This window comes from Poecile atricapillus, chromosome 15 (assembly GCF_030490865.1).
Source record: "Poecile atricapillus isolate bPoeAtr1 chromosome 15, bPoeAtr1.hap1, whole genome shotgun sequence".
NCBI lineage: Eukaryota > Metazoa > Chordata > Aves > Passeriformes > Paridae > Poecile > Poecile atricapillus.
Genome location: NC_081263.1, coordinates 4,866,200 through 4,886,065, shown reverse-complemented (window position 1 = coordinate 4,886,065; position 19,866 = coordinate 4,866,200). Strand labels below are relative to the sequence as shown.

General features: G+C 47.3%; 2 protein-coding genes across 8 annotated transcripts; one reads left to right on the top strand and one right to left on the bottom strand.

Moving 5' to 3' along the window:
• The first annotated feature begins 667 nt into the window (after positions 1–667).
• PSMA7 (proteasome 20S subunit alpha 7) lies at positions 668–6,143 on the top strand. The gene is made up of 7 exons (XM_058850518.1): positions 668–827; positions 2,085–2,211; positions 3,029–3,153; positions 4,445–4,567; positions 4,911–5,030; positions 5,581–5,643; positions 5,916–6,143. Exons 1-7 carry the CDS (start codon positions 732–734, stop codon positions 6,006–6,008), a joined length of 747 nt encoding a protein of 248 aa, XP_058706501.1. The 5' UTR covers positions 668–731; the 3' UTR covers positions 6,009–6,143.
• Positions 6,144–7,847: 1,704 nt separating this feature from the next.
• Positions 7,848–19,537, bottom strand: LSM14B (LSM family member 14B). 7 transcript variants are annotated; one of them, XM_058850555.1, is made up of 10 exons: positions 19,281–19,528; positions 15,017–15,180; positions 14,530–14,665; positions 13,958–14,074; positions 12,008–12,178; positions 11,806–11,883; positions 10,645–10,806; positions 10,327–10,480; positions 9,479–9,658; positions 7,848–9,140 (listed from the first exon to the last, which is right to left on the bottom strand). In XM_058850555.1, exons 1-9 carry the CDS (start codon positions 19,399–19,401, stop codon positions 9,487–9,489), a joined length of 1,275 nt encoding a protein of 424 aa, XP_058706538.1. In that variant the 5' UTR covers positions 19,402–19,528; the 3' UTR covers positions 7,848–9,140; positions 9,479–9,486. The 7 variants fall into 7 exon arrangements, 5 of the variants coding, with proteins under 5 accessions (XP_058706538.1, XP_058706537.1, XP_058706542.1 ...); XM_058850554.1 differs by having other exon boundaries at positions 11,806–11,886; positions 19,281–19,527; XM_058850559.1 differs by lacking the exon at positions 19,281–19,528 and adding an exon at positions 18,831–19,108 and having other exon boundaries at positions 11,806–11,886.
• Positions 19,538–19,866: the final 329 nt, after the last annotated feature.

The following is a 19,866-nucleotide window of genomic DNA, read 5'->3' as shown; positions in this document are numbered from 1 at the left end:
GTCCCGGCCGCCGGGCTCCCGCCGCCTCGGCCGCGCCGCCCGCTGCGCCAACTGCGTACGCCAGCCGCGTACGCCAAGTGCGCCAGCGCGGGGAGAGGCGCGGGGCCGCCTACGCCAAGTGCGTAGCGCGCGGTGGCGCGTCCGGCGGGGGGACAGCGGGAGCGGGGGGACACAGAGCGGCCGGAGCGGCCGGACAGCGCGGCGACACCGGGACAGGCGTGGAGCTCCTCTGCTGCCGAGGAAGGCCGAGCGAACCGGGCTGTTCAAACCGGCGTCGGGGTGACCTAATTGTGGCTCTGCAGTACCTCGAGGGCACTCACAGCGAGGATGGGGCAAGGCTCTTTACAAGAGAGTGGAGTGACAGGACAAGGGGAATGGGTTCAAATTGAAAAAGAGTAGGTTTGGGTTAGATAGTAGGAAAATCTTCCCTGCGAGGGCGACGAGGCCCTGGCACAGGTTGCTCAGAGAAGCTGTGGTTGCCCCACGCCTAGAAATGTCCACGGCCAGGCTGGACGGGGCTGGGAGCAGCCTGGCACAGCGGCAGGTGTCCCTGCCCGGGCTCATTTTTGAGCTCCCTTCCACCCCAAACCCTTCCGGCTCCCCTGCGGCAGCGCGGGGCGTGCCGGCCGCTGCGCAAACTGCGCCGAGTGCGTACGCCAAGTGCGCAGCGCAGGAGCGCAGCGGCCCCGCCCCCGGCCCGCCCGGATGACGGTGCGGGTTCTGCCGGAGCCATGAGCTACGACCGCGCCATCACCGTCTTCTCCCCGGACGGGCACCTCTTCCAGGTGGAGTACGCGCAGGAGGCGGTCAAGAAGGGCTCCACCGCGGTGAGTCGGCGGCCGCGGCGTTGGCGGGGCGGCGACTGAGGGGGGCTCGCGGCGGGGCCTGCGCCGCGCTGCGCGCCCGGCCTGGCGGGCCCGGGAGGCCGCGGGAGCGGCGGGATCCGCTCCGGGGAGATTCCCTGGGGTGCATCTGCCGCCGCTGGAGCTGCCCAAAGGCATCGCTTCCTGCGGGGCTCCGGCGTTGTGTCAGGCCCGCAGGGATCCTCTCCTCTCTTGGTCTGTACCTGCTGCAGATTGTGGTATTTTATATTTGTGCACGAGGCAGATTCCCAGTGGATTGGGAAACGCGTCGGTAAAAGCGCTTAGAAGGACATTGCTGGCTCCCAGCTTCCAGTTGTCCCAAGCTTTTTCGCAATGAAAGTTTTATTTCATATAGGGGAGGAGAAAAAAGCTATTAGTTTGCAAATAACATTGTATTAGTGATTGTAATAAGTTCTAGCAATAATAAGTTTTAATTTTAAAAAGTCATAACTTTATTAATAGGTGTAGTATATTTTAATTGCCATTACCAAAAAGAAAATGTATCGTCTTTGGGGTGGGAATGAATGTAACAAGATTTAGTGCCAAATAGATTCTTTATTTTCAGAAATTAAAAATTCTCTAAAAATGCAGACAGCATGCAGTATAACCACCCATCTTGTCTGTTGTTGAGTGTAATGTTTTTGGAAACATTTAGAACATGCTGACAGCAGGGCCACCCTGTAAGAAAAAATGATTCCCATCCCCTTGTGAGAAACAGTGGGAATGAAGGGGAAGGGTCAAAGGTGTTTTGAAAAGGTGTATTCAAGGTATGAATTAGGACATTAAGGCAGCTCCTGACAGAACATTTTGACAGCTGTAGGTGTTACTTGGCCTGATGTTCAGTGCCTTTGGCTCTTGAGTTGAGCAGTGTCACTGGACTAGTTGAGTTTTCCTTGTTCATCCTGGCTCCTTGGCTGTGGAATCACTGATGTTGATGTTGGAGAACAGACAGTTTGTAAGAAGAGCTGGAATCTGTCTCTTGGGAGCCACAGAGGTTTAGGTTGGTATAAACTGATGATGAAACTGCACCCTGAAATGCATTGCAATTTTTGTTACGTCAGTCCTGCCTCTGGGTTCAGTGGGAAATAAAATCCTGACTTCAAGCTGAGGTAATGGTTGCAGTGTGGGGGTTTGTGCTTGGTGATCATTGGAGTAGTCTGCAGCTATGAGGATTTTTGGACCTAGGTTAACTTTTTTACTTCTGCTTTTCATGCATGGAAGGTTGGTGTTAGAGGGAAGGATATTGTTGTCCTTGGTGTGGAGAAGAAGTCAGTGGCAAAACTCCAGGATGAAAGAACTGTCCGGAAGATCTGTGCTCTGGATGACAATGTCTGCATGGCTTTTGCAGGTACCTGGTCACTTCAGAGGTTGTAGCAGTTTCTGGGGCACCTTTGGGCTTACTTATGGAACACCAAAATACAGGGTGTAACTGGCTGAGAACTGTGGGAAACATGGTATTTCCACAGTGTTTATTTTGTTTTAAAATATGGAGCAATAGAGTGTCAGTGTCAATAATATTTTTAAGGGGAGATCTGATTTAACTGACTAAAACAACAGGGTTTAGCTTGAGTGTGCAGGAATGAGAGGCTCAGTTCTTTCTCCTGTCTTGCTCCCTTAGCCAGTGTCTGGGATATGTGCAAGGGTGTTCATTCACAAACTTGAGGAAAATTCTGTAATAAAAACAAGGCTGTAAATGAAAAATGGCAGCACTAGCTAAAACATAAAATAAAAATTAGATTTCTTCAAAATCATTTTTTAAAGGGTCACACACTTTTGTCAGCTAGCATCATGCTGCTGTAGCCTCACTAACTAGATGGGATTTGCTGGGCAGATGTTACTGGACTGCATGAGGAATGATGTGTGTGAGAATAAGCATTGCAGATTTGCTGGGATATGGAGTGCTGTCAGTAATATTCCCATTACCTGGTTCAGAATTATGTGTGTCACCTAACTCACAAACATGGAAGCTGTAAACTAAATACTTTAGTTATTTTTGTGCATTAGCCACTTTCTGCTGCCTTACAACTGCTCTTGCTCAGCAAACCTGAGAGTTTGAGCTCTGCTTTGATTTTCCCTTGGTGCTGACACTGAGCCCCTGGGCGTTTTAGGGCCAGGGTGGTGTTCTGAGGTATTTTCCTGACTCTGAGGCCACTCTGTCGTTTCAGGGCTGACAGCTGATGCCAGGATAGTCATAAACAGAGCTCGGGTGGAGTGTCAGAGCCACAGGCTCACCGTGGAGGATCCTGTCACCGTGGAGTACATCACACGCTACATTGCCAGCCTGAAACAGGTACTTGGGGCTGCACAGAGCTGCTGAAGATGTGTCCTGACCTGACAGAGATGTTACATGTGCTGTTACATCAGCCTGTGTTATGCATAATGGGCAGCTTGGGTGTGTAACAGGTGTGTAGCACGTGGGACTAGAGTGTCACACGTGTAGCATGGAGCATCTGACACTTCTTCAAGCTGTGTAAATGTCTGTCCTCTGGCCTGATTCCACTTACCTGGTACAAAACACATTCTGGGTGTTTATTTGGAATGGGGATGTAGCAATGGAAAGGAATGACTGAGTGCTGTTTGAGGTTTTTTCCCCCCAAGATGAAGCAATTAGAGCTTGTAAGGGCTGCATGTGTTATGTCATCAGGAACACACTGCTCACCTCACTCCCAGAACAGTGGGCCTGGGTTACTGTCTTTCCTTCATGGCTCCCGGTAGTTTTTCCTCCTGCAAAGCCATTGCAGAGATGGGTAAGAGGGGAGCAAATTGGTGCAGTATTTAATGTTTTGTGCTTGATAGTCATGAATTTAGAATAAATTGCAGCATCAAAATACACCCAGCTGCATTCTGTGAGAAAATTACTCATTTGCTGGTGTATTAAACTGATTTTCAGCCACTAGCGAGAATTAGAGAAAATCTAATTTACTTACGCACAGATGTGTTGGAACAGTGGTGATGGTAAATAATGTGGTTCTTGTAATAATCACTAGTCTATCAGAGCAAGGCACCACTTCCAAAGTTTCACTTTGTTCCTTTATCCAGTCTCACATTTGTGTCTGTGTTTCTGGCACATTCACCATTTCTCTGTTGCAAACACACCTGGCCCAGCTCCTGCTGCCCTGGTGCTGTGGGTGTAGCTCTCGTGCTCCTGCTGGGTGGCAGTGACTTCACCAGCAGTGTCCCAGGAGGGCTGTGACATGGATCCAGGGTAACCTGCTTACAGCCACAGAGCTGCTGTGATTCCCTGTGGAATCAGTGCAAATCATTGGTGAAAACTGTGTTCAGGTGTCCTCATGGTAATTTCTGACACACTGGGGCTTGCAGATGTGACTCTGCTGCCTCAGCACCACTCAGGAGGTGGGGAGCTGCTTCTGGAAGCTGTGACCAGGTGTGGGAACAGGAGTTGCACAGGAACCACCTCTCACTTGCCTGCCTTAGGGGCTCTGAGATACGGAGTCCTGACCAATGGACAGAGCCAGCTAAAAGCGTTTCTGGTGGCTCTCCTGGTTGTAACTGCTCCAGAGTCTGCTTTGCAGCCTAGAAATGTTTTCAGAACTGCCTGTGAGTGTGTCCTTTGTGCTCAGAGGTACACACAGAGCAACGGCCGCAGACCCTTCGGGATCTCTGCCCTCATCGTGGGCTTTGACTTTGATGGGACCCCACGGCTGTACCAGACTGACCCCTCTGGCACATACCATGCTTGGAAGGTGAGTGGATTCAGTCCCTGGTGGAAATGGAATATTTGTGAGTTAATGTCTCCTTTAAAGTGGGATTGGGGTAGAGATCTCGCTGGCCAGATGGTGCTGTCTCACAGCTGCAAAAATCTTTAATGATCAAATGTACTGAGAGTGGCCATCTGCAGTTCAGCTTTCTTTGGGAAATCTTGTCCTGCTTTCAAAAAAAACCCCAGAACCAATCCACCTGTGCCAGACAACTGTCTTTGTGTGTGACAGATTATGCAATTGTACAACTTTGTGTTTCCCTCTGATTCTGCAAATTAAATCTTTCCTAAACTCCCATTCATTTTCTTTTTCCCCTTAATGTTTCCAGGCTAATGCCATTGGCAGAGGAGCCAAGTCTGTGCGTGAGTTCCTGGAGAAAAACTACACTGATGAGGCCATTGAAACAGATGATCTGACTATTAAACTTGTCATCAAGGCTCTTCTTGAGGTCAGACTGTTTCACATCTCTTCTGTGGCTTTTCACTGTGTCCAGATTCACTTCTTAGATGTGAATATGGGAAAATATTTGTGGATGTCCCAAGGAAGTACTGCAGAGGATCTGTGAGAATTGTTTGCTGTAGGCTGTGGGTGTTGGATTGAATCCAAGGTTCAGAATATTTGGGGTATAACAATTTCCATAATTTACACAGAACTTACCAGCAGCTCTGGGGAGAAGAACAGACTTCAGTTCTGGGCATTGACATAAATGCACCAAAGATGTGCTAAAGCACATGCTGAATATTTTACTTTTTAAGTGAAGCTTAAAATAGAGAAAATAGCACAAGTCAGGTGGTGGGGCTGTGTTCTCCATCTGCCTAGGGCACTGGCACCAGTGTGAAGACCCTTTGGAGAGTTAGTGCTGCTGGTGTTGAGAGCTTAAGAGCTAAGGTGTGAAATACACCACACCCATATCTACCCTCCATCTAAGGAGACCTGAGTGGGGTTTGTTGGAGTGAATTCCTGGCCAGGCTCCTAAAGCTTCCCTCTGCCTCACCCAGGTGGTGCAGTCTGGTGGGAAGAACATCGAGCTGGCAGTCATGAGACGGGAGCAGCCACTGAAGGTGAGGCTTTTGTTTGCTTCTCTCCCTTTGAGCCCGTCTCTGATACTGTCCTTGTTGATCTGCCTTAACTTCCAGCCCTTAATCTCACATTTTGCACTGACAAATACTTCAGTTTATTCTTAGTGGCCAAGGAATGTTGTTGTGTCTGCACCAGGTACCTGCTTCCAGATAAACAGCAGTTAATGTTCTGCCCATGGCAGAACTAGAATCACCTCCATGAATGTCTCTTCAGTTTATTGGTATCCTGAAGGTCACCCATGTTTCTGTTTTAGATCCTAAACCCTGAAGAAATTGAGAAGTATGTGGCTGAAATTGAAAAGGAAAAGGAAGAAAATGAAAAGAAAAAACAGAAGAAAACATCATGATGAATGAAATGCACCCGCTTAGCTGCTGCTTTTTAATTCGAGTGATGGGTTATTCTGTATAGACATGTAGGCATTCCAGTTACTCATACTGTGCTCTCTTGAGACCTACAATAAACCTACTGATTTTTTTTTAAAGCTGTTATTTAAAAAAACCTGTCTGTTCCTTGGATTTTAATTACCCAGGATGATCTGGTTGGCTACAGAACAGCAGTAGTGACCCATTAAAGGACAGAGACTTTGCTTGCATTTTTTTCCCTGGACACTTCACTTTGTTTAATGGTTCTTTTCTGCACTCAGTTCTCAGCATGTCCCTATTTTTACCTTAAGTAGCTGTCTTGGGGGTTGTGTTATGGTCTCAACCTAACTAGTATGGAGTTGGGGTTTTTGTTCCCTAATGGGCATCGTTCATGGTGAAAAGGCTGGGTCTGCTTTGGACAGGACAGAGATAGGGAGTATTGTTTTGGGGGGAGTCTGCATGAGAGTGTGCTGCTGCAGGCATATTCTCAGGGCAGAGGTGTATGAGCTGATGCTTCTAAGTCTCATTCAGATTAAAGCATAAGTCTCAGTACTTGAAGCAATAGGAACAGGTGCTCCTTTATTGCAAAAGTTTCCCCATTTGTATCCAGCAAGCAGGTGGAACCAAACGGCCCTTGGAAGCAGCTCTTCAGTCTGCTCTTGCACACCCAGAGAGGGTGTGACAGGGTCACAGCAGGACTGGGGTGGCAGCAAGCACAGCAAGGATTAAGTGTAGCCCAGGAGCCTGCAAGAGGCAGCTCTGGTACTCGAGCCCCTGCCCAGGACACCTCAGTCCCGAGAGGCTGCAGGGCAGGGCTGCCCAGGCAGCAGAGCTCACACACCCAGGAGCTGTTTACAGGGAAATGCTGCCCAGCAAAGTGTGGGCAGAGGATCCCACAGGAGTCAAGGACAGGGAAGCAGCAGTGCTGCTGCTGCTCAGGGACACATAAACCACATGAACCAGAGGAAGCATAGTCCTGGAACACCAGGTTGTTTAATTCATCAGCCCTTGGGCTGGAACGTTCAATTCAAAAAAGCTGCACTTGGTTCCCTGCTCAAGTCACTACAATTGTTCCCACACACTGGGAATTTTCCATGGGAAAGCTGATAGGGCTGCAGCTGAGCCCACAGTGCTCCTGGGGAAGAAGGGCTCACAGGTAACCAGCCCTGGGGCTGAGCCACAGCCACCAGTCCCCTCTGCTCCCAGACAGCAGGAGCCAGGCCAGCACTTGGCTCAGAGGTGGGACACAAACCTCAGCAGTATCAAGGATGTGTTTGTGCCCAAGATCCAAAGCTTTACTGTGGAAACAAGAATTGATCCACTCAACTAAAAAGGCACATGTGAATAATGGTGAGTATGCAGGAGCAGTGAGGTTTATCATCCCATCCTCTGCCAGGGCAGTGCAATTCCATCTCCACACTTAGAGCCACAGTTGCTGCTTTGCCAGCAGAGAAATTAGAGCAGCTCTGAGTGAGCCCTTTCAGCAGGGCCCAGAGGTGTGAGCCAGGTCGTGCAGCAGCAGCCCTAGCTCCTGACAGGCTCTTAGGGAGCCCCACCAGCCCAGGGACTCCCCTCTGCCAGGTGGAGTAACATAACCCTCATTAGGCTGAGTCCCAGCATGGGAACCAGGGCAACAGAACAGCCTACAGTGCCTGGATTTGGGTGTTTCAGCCCTTTTCCAATACCATGGAAAGTGTAACACTTCCAGGTCTGGCAGCCAGGTTTTCTCCAGCTTGGATGGGAGCCCTGCAAGGACGGGTGCCAGAGGAGTTGTAGGGAGTGATGTTATGGAGCTATGTACAGAACAGAGATGGAGGGAAACATTAAACATTTACATGTTTATTATAATTACAATTTACATTACTCCAAAGAGCAGCCCCACTGCTATGTTCTAATTCTCAGCAATAAAGTCCTACAAAAATAAATCCAAGCTTTTACAGTAAACCTAGGTCAATGCATAACTAAAAAAACTTGAGCTATGTAAGGGGTTCAGTCATCAAGGTGCTTTTTCAACAAAATTCCCTACCAACCAAAAATGGGACACATGCCTATAGCAATTTAACCCACTTATTTCATGCAAACAAAGGTAACCCCTCCCTCCCAGCCCTCTCCCCACATACAGATTCTTAAAAACAAAAGAAAAACAACTAAACTATTTACAGTATGGGGGTATAGAGGAAAGAAATTAAACATGCCCATCTGTTAAGCTTCATTATATGGTCTCCCATCCCTAGTTGAATGAAAACATTCCAAAGAGTTCCACCACAGTCTACAGAGTACAGAGAACTGTTTGCATTTGGTGCTGCCTCAAGCGAGGTAAAAACCGAGGCAAACAAGTCAGAGCTGCAGGTCTCCTTCCCAGACAGTCACCACTGCCAAAAGCTCTGCACACAAATGGGGACAGTCACTGCTCCCATCCCACTTTTTGTCCCCAAGCTCCAGCCAGGAGCTCCAGGCCCCAGGCACTCCCAGCACCCTCAGCTCAAGGCAGAGCCACGGTCCTGTGGTACCTCCAGCCCAGCACCAGCCCACAAACAGCTGTACAGTCAGAAACACTACTACATGATCAACACTCCAGTATTCCCAAGTGACAATATACACAACCCCTCAGCACCAGGAATCCATTTCTCCAGATACCAAGTGCTACTTCACACCTGCTGCCAAGATCCGTGAGACCAGCAGCACCAAAGGATCCATTTGGTTACTCAGAACAAATTATAGCTGGTTTATTTCAAGTGAGCTTTGGTTCTGTGTTAAAACAGCATGATTTCTCTTCTCCAGGGTTCAGAAAAGGAGTCTGACTTTGAGCTTAGACTATAGCAGCCTTGAGAGACCCAGAAAGAAGAACCGTGTAAGTTAGTCTGCACTTGAAAAACACAAACAAAAAGAAAAGACACCCTGAAGAAGGTACCCCTGAACACATTCCCTCTTCCAAAAAAATATTCCAGCGGACAGTGGCTGGTCCAAAGTAAGTCCAAAATATAAGCAGTAGTACATGAAATTCTGTCGCTTGAGCTGAGACAGTAAACAATATGAACCATTTTCCCACATTAGTGCAGCAGTTGGTTGTTTTCTTTCTATATACAGTTTCATCCTCTCAGGAGAGATGTTTGAACCTATTCACAAAAAAGGTAGAATTAGATTTGATATTATGGGGTTCTTTTCCTAAGAAGAAAAAAAGCAAAGCTCACACCTCTGTAAATGCTTAGCTAGAAACCAAAAGCTGCTTGCTTGAGCTAAGCCTTTTCTCAGACAGGTGAAACCAAGAAACCAACAGAACAATCAGCATGCTAAACTACTCCCATCTTCTTCTGCCCTTCAGAAATATCAATAAAATCCAGTAAGGAACATTTCTTGAATATAACCATGAGACTGGAGGGTGAAATAGAAAGTTCAGGCAAGCAGTAAGAGACAAACCTGGATCAAAGAGTATTACTCTTGCTAGAGCACTTGCCTCTGAAGTTACACTCTGCCAGTACCAGCTCTGTGAGTGGTTTGGTTTCTCCTTGCTGCTCCACTCCCCCTTCCACCTCGAAATCCACCTCGAAAGCTGCGGCCACGAAGGAACCGTCCAGACACCCCAAACGTCTCTGTGTTGAGCTTCCTTTCCTCAGCCCACGTGGTGCGCCTGGAACTGAACAAGGCTGAGTTCAGGTTGAATGCAAACATTGAACCAGCCCACTTAGAGAGGAAGCCTCAAACCCCTGATTTTGTTGAGCTGCACAATCAGCTGCAGTGTACATGCTTTAACCCAACCCCTCTGCAGCCACAGAGCAGAGGGAATCCCTCATGCAGACACTAAAGGGATGTCTCATTTCTCCAGGCACTTGATAACATCAGTGGTGGCAGTGAAAGCTGAAGCTTTCCCTTCATACTCCCAACATTTAACCTAATGCATTTCCATAGCCAGAGCTGACCTCTCTGCCCCACCTCCAGGCTTAGCTCACTCCTGGCTGCCAGCTGCACCTTCAGTACAGCATGACCCTGATGCCTCCTCTCCCACAAGCCAGATAAGGAATTTGTTTAAAATCAATGGGTTCAAAGTCAGTACTGGGAAACAGAAATGGAAACTCCTCAATCACATTTTAGGCAAGTGTATCATATCAGCTGAAGCACTTTTTGTTTGATATCACTGCATGGAGCTTGGTTCACATCATTTGTGAGCCACCAAATGCATGGCAATATTCCCTGTCTAAAGCCTGTTCTAAATTTTTTAAGTAATTAAACCGTGTCATATAGATTATGTCTGAAATTTTATGCCTAAAACTCTATTTAAAAAACAAGCTTTTAGAAAACACTCACCTAGATTTCAGTTCTGAAGAAATGTTGTCAAAGAAAGACTTGGATTTATCATAATAGCAGTTGGGCCCCAGCAGGTCCTCCTCTGCATTACCATCATTGTTTTGGGTTGCCACTCCAGGATCCCCCTTTTCTTCCCCCGTCTCTGCTTTGTCATCTGAAGATAATGAAATGTATTACACTTCCTTGAGGAACACACTGCAGAGCCATCTGTTCTCTTGTTCCCTCAAACAAGATTTGAGATGTAATCATACAGTTTCTTAGAACCATTTGTCTATGCAGTGTTTACTACTAGCTCAGCAATTTAATGAAGGCACAAACCTTTAAAGTTTAGTTTCTTCTTGAATTCTTTATCAAGTTCCTCTCTGTTGAATTGTGCATTTGCACTTTCAAAGTCAAAGTCACCTTCAAACTTTATAGTGTTTTCCTTCACAGTAGTTGGTCTGTTTTGTCCTCTAGAACGGTTTCTGGTTCTCCTGTTTCCTGAAAGCAGGAGAGTTTAAACACTTGGTAACGCACAGGGAGGTTACATGACTTGCTCAAGACCAGAGGAAACCAGGGATAGAACTCAGGAGTTTCTGGCTTCCAGTCCTGTGGTTAGGCCACACCTCTTTGAAAGCAACTTCTGATTTTGGCTGTAGAAGACACATTACAGCAACACTTTAACTTTCTGAGCAGCATTCCTGGATGTCAGTCTTACCACTAAGACAGAGTGCACCCGACTTTCCTTCCAGTGTGCAGAGAGGAAGTCAGAACAAGCATTACAGCAAGAAAAGCTGAGGGAGGTGGGGAAAATTATCTTTCCTGTCTGCTCTTCACCTGCAAACACAGCACTGTAATTAGCCTAAAACCTGTCGTGACGGCAAAGAGGAGGTCTCAGAAAATCCAGCAAAAGACTTATCTACCCACAAAGGGAACTTGTATTCTGTCTAGTTTCTGGTTTCCAACTGAGATGCTATCCACTCCTTTTTGGAAGAGCTATAACCCAGTCTACACATATTAATTAATTTGAAGACCTGAGAGTCTGAAGTGTTTTTTCCTGTCTTTTCTCATTTTACTTGAGCAGAAACCTCTTTGAATTTCACTTTCTTCTGACCCATGCTTGTACTGCCACTTTGATATAAGAATTCTGCTCTATGGAGGTGAGTATTTCATAGTTCCTTTGTTATAAAAGCTCTGGAAAGTCTCAAACAGGCTGCCTTCTCCCAGTAAAAATACTTGAGGTTTCAGAGAAATCCAGTTGCTGCTGCCAAGTCACAGCATTGATTTTTATGACATACCTTCAACTTTCTAGAAAAGGCGCTAGAACTCTGTCCCTGGAATGTTCTGAACTTCTGCGACTCCAGAAGCTGTTTTGTTAGGGAAGCATCTCTGGATGCCCAAAGCTTTCTCTCAATCTTCTGTCAGTTAATCCTTCACTGAAGTTAACACCACTTGCCTTCACAGGCTGTTGCGATTGTTTTTAGCATCAGCTTAACCTACCCGATCTTCTCCTTTGAGGTCTTCTGTTTTCATCATTCACCTGTCCTTGGGTTTGCACAGGTGCTGCCTGAACTGTATCTACTGAACAAGAAGGATAAACTTTAAAGGAGCACAAGAACAATCCCCAACCAGCTCAGTGTTGCAGTACACCTTAGAAGGATGCTCCAGCCCAGTGCTTGGGGCTGAAGGGGTGCGTACTTACCGCTCGCTTTGCTGTTGGCCGGCGGGGCCTGCCGGGCGCTGCGCGGAATCCCCGGAGTCACCTTCACTGGGGGCAGCTTTTGGGAATTCATGCTGTCAACTGGGCCAGTCTGGACAGCCTGCTCTACCATGGGGCTTTTACGGACTGGGTGAACAGAAGGAAAGCCAGCACCTGGAAAAAATCCCAATGACTAAGTGCCACTTGGAAAATGCGCCAACACCATTCAAACCCTGCCCACTTCTAGCGAGAAACCATTTGGGCAAGAATGACTCAAAGCCTTGAGTATGCATCATTACAGGCCAAGTTTAAGCGGCACCAGGTAAGGCACCACTGCCATACAAGTCATGGCTCTCACATCCAGAGCCTCAGTTTCAGGAAATATACCCATTTATTTCTTATATCGAGTTAGACAAACATTAAACAACCAAGCCAAGTCAGTCTCTCAGACAGTTCATACCAAAACCTAATTTCTATGCTATGCAGGATTTTACTTTACATGATAACTTTAAATCTGAAACAAAAATTCACCATTTTGAAACTGTTCAAGCAAGTTTCCCCACTTTGTCAAAAAGGTTTTGCAGCAAAAGCTTAAGCACCTCAGCTATATCATCCCCTTTTGTAAGCCGCTTTTAGAAGTCCTTCAACTTCATTGCTTATTGTTAGAGCTTTCAGACAAAGAAAACCTGAAACCAGACCAGGATCTCAAAGTTACCCTTTTAAATTCCTTCTTGGTCAAGGCCAAAGTGTTACCAAGACTTCTGTTGCTCTTCCATCCAGGCTTATTTATTCACACTACAAAACATGTAAATACTTTTCATGGTTTGGTATACCTTACACCAATTATATTAAAAAGTGACAGTCTTCAGTACTCAGAAGAAACACTGCATTCTAGGTTTAATTAGAAGGTTTGGAGTACTACAGGTTCATGTAGTTATGCATAAGAACTGCTTGGAAGCAAACTTTAACTGAATATATTAAAAGAGCAAGAAAGGTGAAAAGCTGAAGAGTTCACACAAACCAAGCCACTGACACTTCTGGGTCACCCAAGTCCACATGAGATATACCCAGTAGGTTACATCATGCAGGTTCCCAGTTAATGTACACCTGGAAAACTTGCAAGGAAGACAGACATATCCTAAGGATTATTGAGTAGGACAAAGCTGATGTGCAAATTTAACATGAGAAAGTTTCAAAGTTTAGCCAGAGTATTGAGTATGTACAGATAGATGGCCAAAAGCAGAGAGTAAGTAAAAAGCTTCATGCCAACACAAGCATACATGCTCAAGCTAAAACCAAATGAAACTAATAATCATGTTTAAATGCAGGCTGCACCTGGTCACCCTGCTCTGAGGATGGTCAGTCTGGCATCTCAACCTTCTTTGAAAGTTTTACACATAGAAGCAAGCACCCAGAACTGTGTTATCTCTGCTACTCAGGAATTGCCTACTGTTAGTCATGCTTTACTAACAGAGTCTGGACAAGGTACAATGCCCCATCATGCATGAAATCTACCCTGATGTTTCCTCGATTACAGAAAATACTCCCGAATTTTTGATCAGCCTAAGTCTCCAACCACAAGGCCACCCACAATTTAAGCAGTGTACTTCTTCCAAGAAAGGCTGACCAATTTCTCACCCAAACCCTATGGTGACATATGTTCCTGGACAGGATGCAGCACATTAGCATCTCTAAACTTCATCCTTCTCCTGATACTTACACAAGAGGATCCACTGTCCTGGATTTTTCCTTTCTCCTGTCTCTCTAATTGATACTTCTAGGACAGGAGGAATCACACTCCACATAATGAAAGGCAAAGAAAAGCTGAGAACAAACTAGTTCTACTGTCATTACCCATATGAGCACTATCATTCTAGGAGGGGTTAACAAGAACAGTGTTTGCAAGTGCCATGCAGTTCTTCCAAATATTTGGAGTCCTCAAACTGCTGTTACCCTTGGAAGAGAGCTGATGGGGCTCTGAAGACATGTCAGGCTCTGAAACAGGTTGTGGAGACGGAGAAGAACTAGGGCTGGAAGCAGCTGCTGATGCTGGAGGGCTTACCAATTTCTCTGAAGAGATAGAGGGAAGAAGAGAGAGCAGAGATACATGGATAAGATACAAGGTAGTGAAACATCTGAAGGACTTGGAAAGAGATACAAGATTCTCTAGAACAGCATTAGAGCAGCTTATTTACAGTCCTTTCTGGAAATACAAGTCCTTTTTACACATGAGGTACATTGGGTTAGAAATGAACTGGCCTCAACTGTCAGGTATTCCAATTGATTTCAGAAAGAAACTTCAGCTATTTAGTTTGTTTCTCTCATGTGCATGATTGTGTGCATGTGCAAGCAAAACACAGGCCTCCTTGTAGTAAAATCATTGCACAAAGTTGTGAGCTGCTTATTCACTGCACCTTGCAGCCTGACACTTGGCAAAGAGTTTGGTATTAGTGACTGTTATTTGCTTTCACAGCAGCTGCATACAAGACCATACCTTTATTCTAGCAAGTAAAGTTTGTACTTACCTAAACCTAGGGAAGCTGCATACTGCTGGCTAAGCAAAGAGCTGGCAGCAAGCTGGCTGTAAGGTGGCATACCTCTAAACGGGCTGTAAGGCACATGTGGCTGAAAGGATGATGTAGAGGCAGAGCCCAGTGAAGACTGTAACAAGACAAAGTACATTTCCATTTACAGTGTCCAGAAGTCAACTTGCTTTGGCAGTGATTCTTTACTTCATGTACAGCATTACTAAAGCTTAAGTAAATTCTGAGAAGGGTTAGTTTACCTCTTTATGATCTTCCTGCATTCTCAGCTAGCTCTGGCTTTTGTTGACTGAAGTCTTTAATGCTGCTGCTACTTTAAACATTACAACAAAATTCAGGATGCTTTAAATAATCTGAAGATTCCTGGAGACACTGACTTGCCTTCATTTCTATAAGTTTTTACCAAAATGCAGTCCTTTAACATCAATGTTTTATGTCAGCTTTTTATCAACACTTCAGGCTAACTTACTTGGACAATGGCAGGATCTTGTGGCAGAGTATGCTGAGCTTTTGGAGGTTCACAGACAGTGATGTCTTTGATGTCACTTCCTCGAAAAATAATGTACTCATAGATTTCTTCTCTGGGAGGAGCAGGTCTGTCTGTGGGCCGGTCCTCAGTCCCGAAGGATCGCACTGGAGCATGGAAATGGTGATATTAGTACAGTGCTGCCATTGCAGCGTTGTGCAAGTTCAGATTTATGCAATTAAAAAGTACTCCTCCAACACTTGCCATTTGTAACAACAACAACAGCTACTTCCAGAACCCTCAGTCTCTTTCTCACACACATCTGTTCCCTCAAATGCCAACTTATTCAGCAGCCTGTATAAACAGTTTTGTTTACATCAAGCTGTGAAGGTAAAGACCATAGACCAGCTGGAGTGAAGAATCCTACTCGAAGCCCAAGGACTTCCCCACAGTGTTGCACTCTCCTTCCCTCCCCAGCAGCTGTCCCATGCAGGCATTCAGCTCCAGACAACTGCACCACACCACAGGAGAGGCCCCTGAAGCAGCAGGGGGAAATCTTAGAAGGCTTTAGGGCTCAAATCTGAACCTTTGGTTTAATATATTTACTGTGCAGATAAAGGTAGTTTTATCAATGGTAAGAACTTCGTATTAAAATTCCCTCTCTGCTCCAATGTCACTGTTTTTATGATTTATGTGACTACAAAGCAAGCCATCAGTCATAAATCTAAGATCTCAGTGCTTAGGGAGGCTTTACTGAGTGCCAAGTACCAGAATACTTGAACAGACACTAACCAGCAGTGTCACACATTAGAGTGGGAAAAAAAAAAAAAGACTTCAGCTGACTGTGGCAGCTACTGCGTAGAAGCATAAATTAATTTGAGCCATTAAGAAAGAAGAGGTCAGACTGGATTATTGGCTCAGGAAAACAGACAGCACAGTTACATCAGACACTGACAGGTAAAAGCTTGAAATTTCAGGCACAAGTTATAGAAACTCCCAAGTTCACTGGTGTGGCTGCTTTCTTTGAGAGGCACTCCCAGTTCAGATGAGTACCAGCACACAGTGGCTAGATCCACATTTTCTGCCAATGGAAGAATTCTGTATTGGAGTTCCCTCAATTGCTTCCAACAGGTTATCACAGAAGTACTGAAACACCTTCACCAGGACATGCCACTGTTCCTGTCACATGGATGATGGGGGCACCACATCCTCCCAGGAAAAAGAGCACCAAAAGTGGCTGCACTGAACCCCAGTGCTAAGCATCCCTGGCACACCATGCTGCTTCAGCTTAGGAGGACTGTTGGCAGTCGTAGCCAGGGATACTCAAGAGTCCTGTTCCAGGGTGAACAGCTATGGTGAAGAGATATGCAGGTGGTTCACCCCACACCAGGTAGCACTCAATGCTGCAAACGGTCTCCACCCCTGTTAACACACAGGTGAACTCCCAAGGAGCAGGTGAATGCCAGAATGTCCCTATCACACTGCTCAACACCTCAGATTGCACCTAACAGGAAGGGGATCTTCACTGGTACAAGAACAAGCTGCCAGTCACTGCCTTTCAATGGCCATCTTCCATGAGTTCCTAGGGTAAATAACCTCTCCAAGTTATTTTAGATCTCCAGCTGCTGTTTGATCATATTACATCTGTAACCCAGTCAACCAGAAGCAGATTATAAACTGAAAGCAATGCTTGTAGCCTTTTGGACATGAACCGTACTACTGATCTCTCTGTTCAAAATGAGATTATTACAGCTCACGGCAAGATGTACTAAAGGTATCCAGAGGCTCCTGCGGGATCCTACAGCTGACTTGGAAAGCACCATGATCAGCCCATCAACTTCCACACGGACAAACACATGACCAGCAAAGCCCAGAGCTGCCCAGGCAGCCTCTCAGCTGGCCGGTCCCAAGGTTTCTTACAAAAAACGGTGGAAAGCCAAGTCCTTGTTGTAGAGAAAACAGGGCTGTAGGAGTTGAGCTTCCCTGTCCCTGCACCTGTGGTGTTTAACTGTTTCTGGCACAACACAAAGTGCAGCTTAAAGTTCCTGTGGAGGTGGGAAGGGCTGTCTCCCATGAAGTTACTGACTATTGCTTACAGACGAACAAGGAATCAATCCCACAACACTGCAGCTCCTGGTTTACAGCACAGTTCCTACTTGTGTAGGGCTGTTGAGCTTAAGTTCTGAAGGGGCAGGAGGCACAGCAAGTGACTGGAAAGCAGAGCTTAGGTGAGTATTTCTTGTTCAAAAACTCCAATTTCTTCAGACTTCTGTTTAAGGGGGAGTAAGTTCCTGGCCTTCACTGCTGACAGCATTGCAGTGAGCTTAAGTTTCCTTTGTTTGCAATATAAGTTTAGCTTCTAACAAGACAAACAACTTTCTTGTAGTGATTAATTAAGCACACGGAATCTCCAGCATTTAAGATTGTGTGCACATATTGAGGTTTAACAAATATAAATCATCAAAGTCATCCTGGCTTCAAGAGGCTGAACCAGGTTTCTTCCTGAGGCCTCTTTTAACTTAAATTTTTCTTTATGAATGGTAGAACAAAAGAGAATGGCACTTGCACTGCACATGGAAGCATTTAAACAGTAGCATCCAGGGTTAAACAACAATTTACCTGTAGTCTGGACAACTTCAGCAGCACGTCAGGAATTCTTGGCCCTTCTAATGCCTCAGAGATCAAGTGTTTTAAACTACTGACACCACACACAGGGTCGATATTGCTGTGACTAACTTCGACATTGTTGCTACATTTGTAATTCTGACACTAATTTTGCTCTGCTATAGAGTCTCTAAATTTGAAATACCCCTGTAAGCTACAATGAACAGGAGGGTTTGTGATGTAAAGTTTACAGAGCAGCTCTTTAGCTGGGGAAAGATGTATTCTCCACCTACTGTAACAACTACTTCTTATACATTCCAGTTCATCAAAACGGAACACTGAGAGACCGATAAATACGAGAACTGCCAGAAATCTTATCCAGAGCATGTACTTATTCACATCATCAAGCACTTTAATCACACATGCTTCTGAAATACCACTTCAGCTCTGAAGCAGCAAGTGCTATGTGTAAGGCAGAACCATTTCTACTTGCTGCTGGGTCAAGGTGAAGACCTTCCTGCACCTACAGAAAAGGAACTGCATCCTTTCAGCAACCTCTCAAGTACTTTAAGCCAAGCACTAATACAAACAGCTCCATTTGGGCATTTAAATAAACAACTATACTCCTAGAGAAAAAGTGAATTTGAGAAAATTCGCACTTTTAACTCCAGAAAAGAATCTAATAGGCACCAAATAACGTGCAGCATCATATAAACATCATTACACTGGGTAAACACTGGGGCATAGGCTGCCTTGAAGGTAGTTGTGAATCTGGCAAGTCAGTGCCTCCTGCCAGCAAACAGCCTTTCAAAACAAAAGGTGTTTGTTTTGTGGACAGCCCCGATGGCTGCCTGCAGGCAATGAAGAACGTGTGAACTTCTCAGAACAAGGAAGGACAAAACTCAGGGGAAGAAAACGCCGATGCACATTAGCTGAAGTAGCCAAGCTGGACTTGAAAAGCAGTTCAGGAATAAGTTCATGTTTGAGGGACTAAACAAGACAGAACAAATTTTACTGAGATGAAATACAGGAGTTCCCAGCACAGGTGACAAATGACCTGTGAACCTAAACGACATTGTTTCAAAGATAATGATCAGTATTTCTACAGGGAAACAAAATGCAAAGCCTCGCTGAGGAGCCAGCAAGGTCGGTGAGCCAGATCCACGTGCAGGTGCCCCACAGCGCTCTGTGCAGCGGCTCCCACCCTCCTCACCTGAGCAGAGTCCAGTTATCGATCACGGAAGGAACAAAGACACAACAACAGCAAGTGTTTTCCTCAGCGCCGGCCTGGGGCCCTGCTCGAGCCGAACACCGACACACAGCCGGGCACAACCGAGCGAGGGGAACCGAACCACGCACAGCGATGCCGAGCGTCACCTCCCCGCCTCTGACAATGGCGAGGGGAGCCAGCGCTGCCGGCAGCGCTTCTCCCTGGGAGAGCCGAGGGCTGCTCAGCATCCCGGCCCCTCCGGCGCGGCCCCTGTCAGTGCTGACTCACGGAGAGCAGCGGCGCTCCGGACCCGGGGCTCCAGCCCCGCCGCAGCCCCGCGGGGCGGGCGGGCCCCGGGCGCGCTCATTGTTCACGGCACGGCGGCCCCCGCCGCGTCCCCTCAGCCAGCGCCGGCCTAGGCCCGCCCGCGCCCCCCACAGGGCCCCGCCTCACCCTTGGCCAGCGCCACGGTGGAGTTCTCGGTGTCGATGGTGTAGAGGATGCCCTCATAGCGGATCTGCGCCTTAGAGATCAGGCTGATCTTGCTGCCGATGTAGGGGGTCCCCGAGCTCATGGCGGCGGCGGAGCCGGGGGAGGAGCGGGGGTCCCAGAGCCGCGCGGAGCCGCCGCGCCGCCCACGCGCACTGCGGAGCCGGGACCCTGCCGCGCGCGCCTTATATAGGGCGGAGGGAGACGGGCCGGGGGGAGGCGGTGGGGGGCGTGAGGCGGTGACCGCGCATGCGCTGCGCGCTATTGACCAGACGGGAGAGACGGGGTCAGACGGGGAGGGGCGGAGGGGGAACACCCGGGGCCCGCGTCACGTGACCAGCGCGGGCGAGGGTGCCACGTGCGCCGCGGGGCGGGGCGGAGCCAGGCGGGGCGGGGCGGGGGCGCGCGCACTTCGCTTCCCGCGCTGCCGCGGCTGAGGGGAGCGCGCGGGGGGGGCGCTGGGGGCCGCTCTGTGACACTGAGCCTGTGCCGCTGCCCCTTGTGTGGCACCGCTCCTCGCCCGGGTGGCACTGCCCCTCGCTTGTGTGCC

What these genes read in the sequence shown, in the direction of transcription:
- LSM14B (XM_058850554.1), bottom strand. Translation starts at nt 19,401, where the DNA reads ATGAGCTCGGGGACCCCCTACATCGGCAGCAAGATCAGCCTGATCTCT. An exon ending in ACCTCAAAGGAGAAGATCGG is followed by an intron (nt 10,807 to 11,805) that starts GTAGGTTAAGCT and finishes TCCTGCTTTCAG; the next exon opens with GAAACAGGAGAACCAGAAAC. An exon ending in GAAGAAACTAAACTTTAAAG is followed by an intron (nt 10,481 to 10,644) that starts GTTTGTGCCTTC and finishes CATTATCTTCAG; the next exon opens with ATGACAAAGCAGAGACGGGG.
- PSMA7 (XM_058850518.1), top strand. Translation starts at nt 732, where the DNA reads ATGAGCTACGACCGCGCCATCACCGTCTTCTCCCCGGACGGGCACCTC. An exon ending in ACATTGCCAGCCTGAAACAG is followed by an intron (nt 3,154 to 4,444) that starts GTACTTGGGGCT and finishes CTTTGTGCTCAG; the next exon opens with AGGTACACACAGAGCAACGG. An exon ending in TCATCAAGGCTCTTCTTGAG is followed by an intron (nt 5,031 to 5,580) that starts GTCAGACTGTTT and finishes TGCCTCACCCAG; the next exon opens with GTGGTGCAGTCTGGTGGGAA.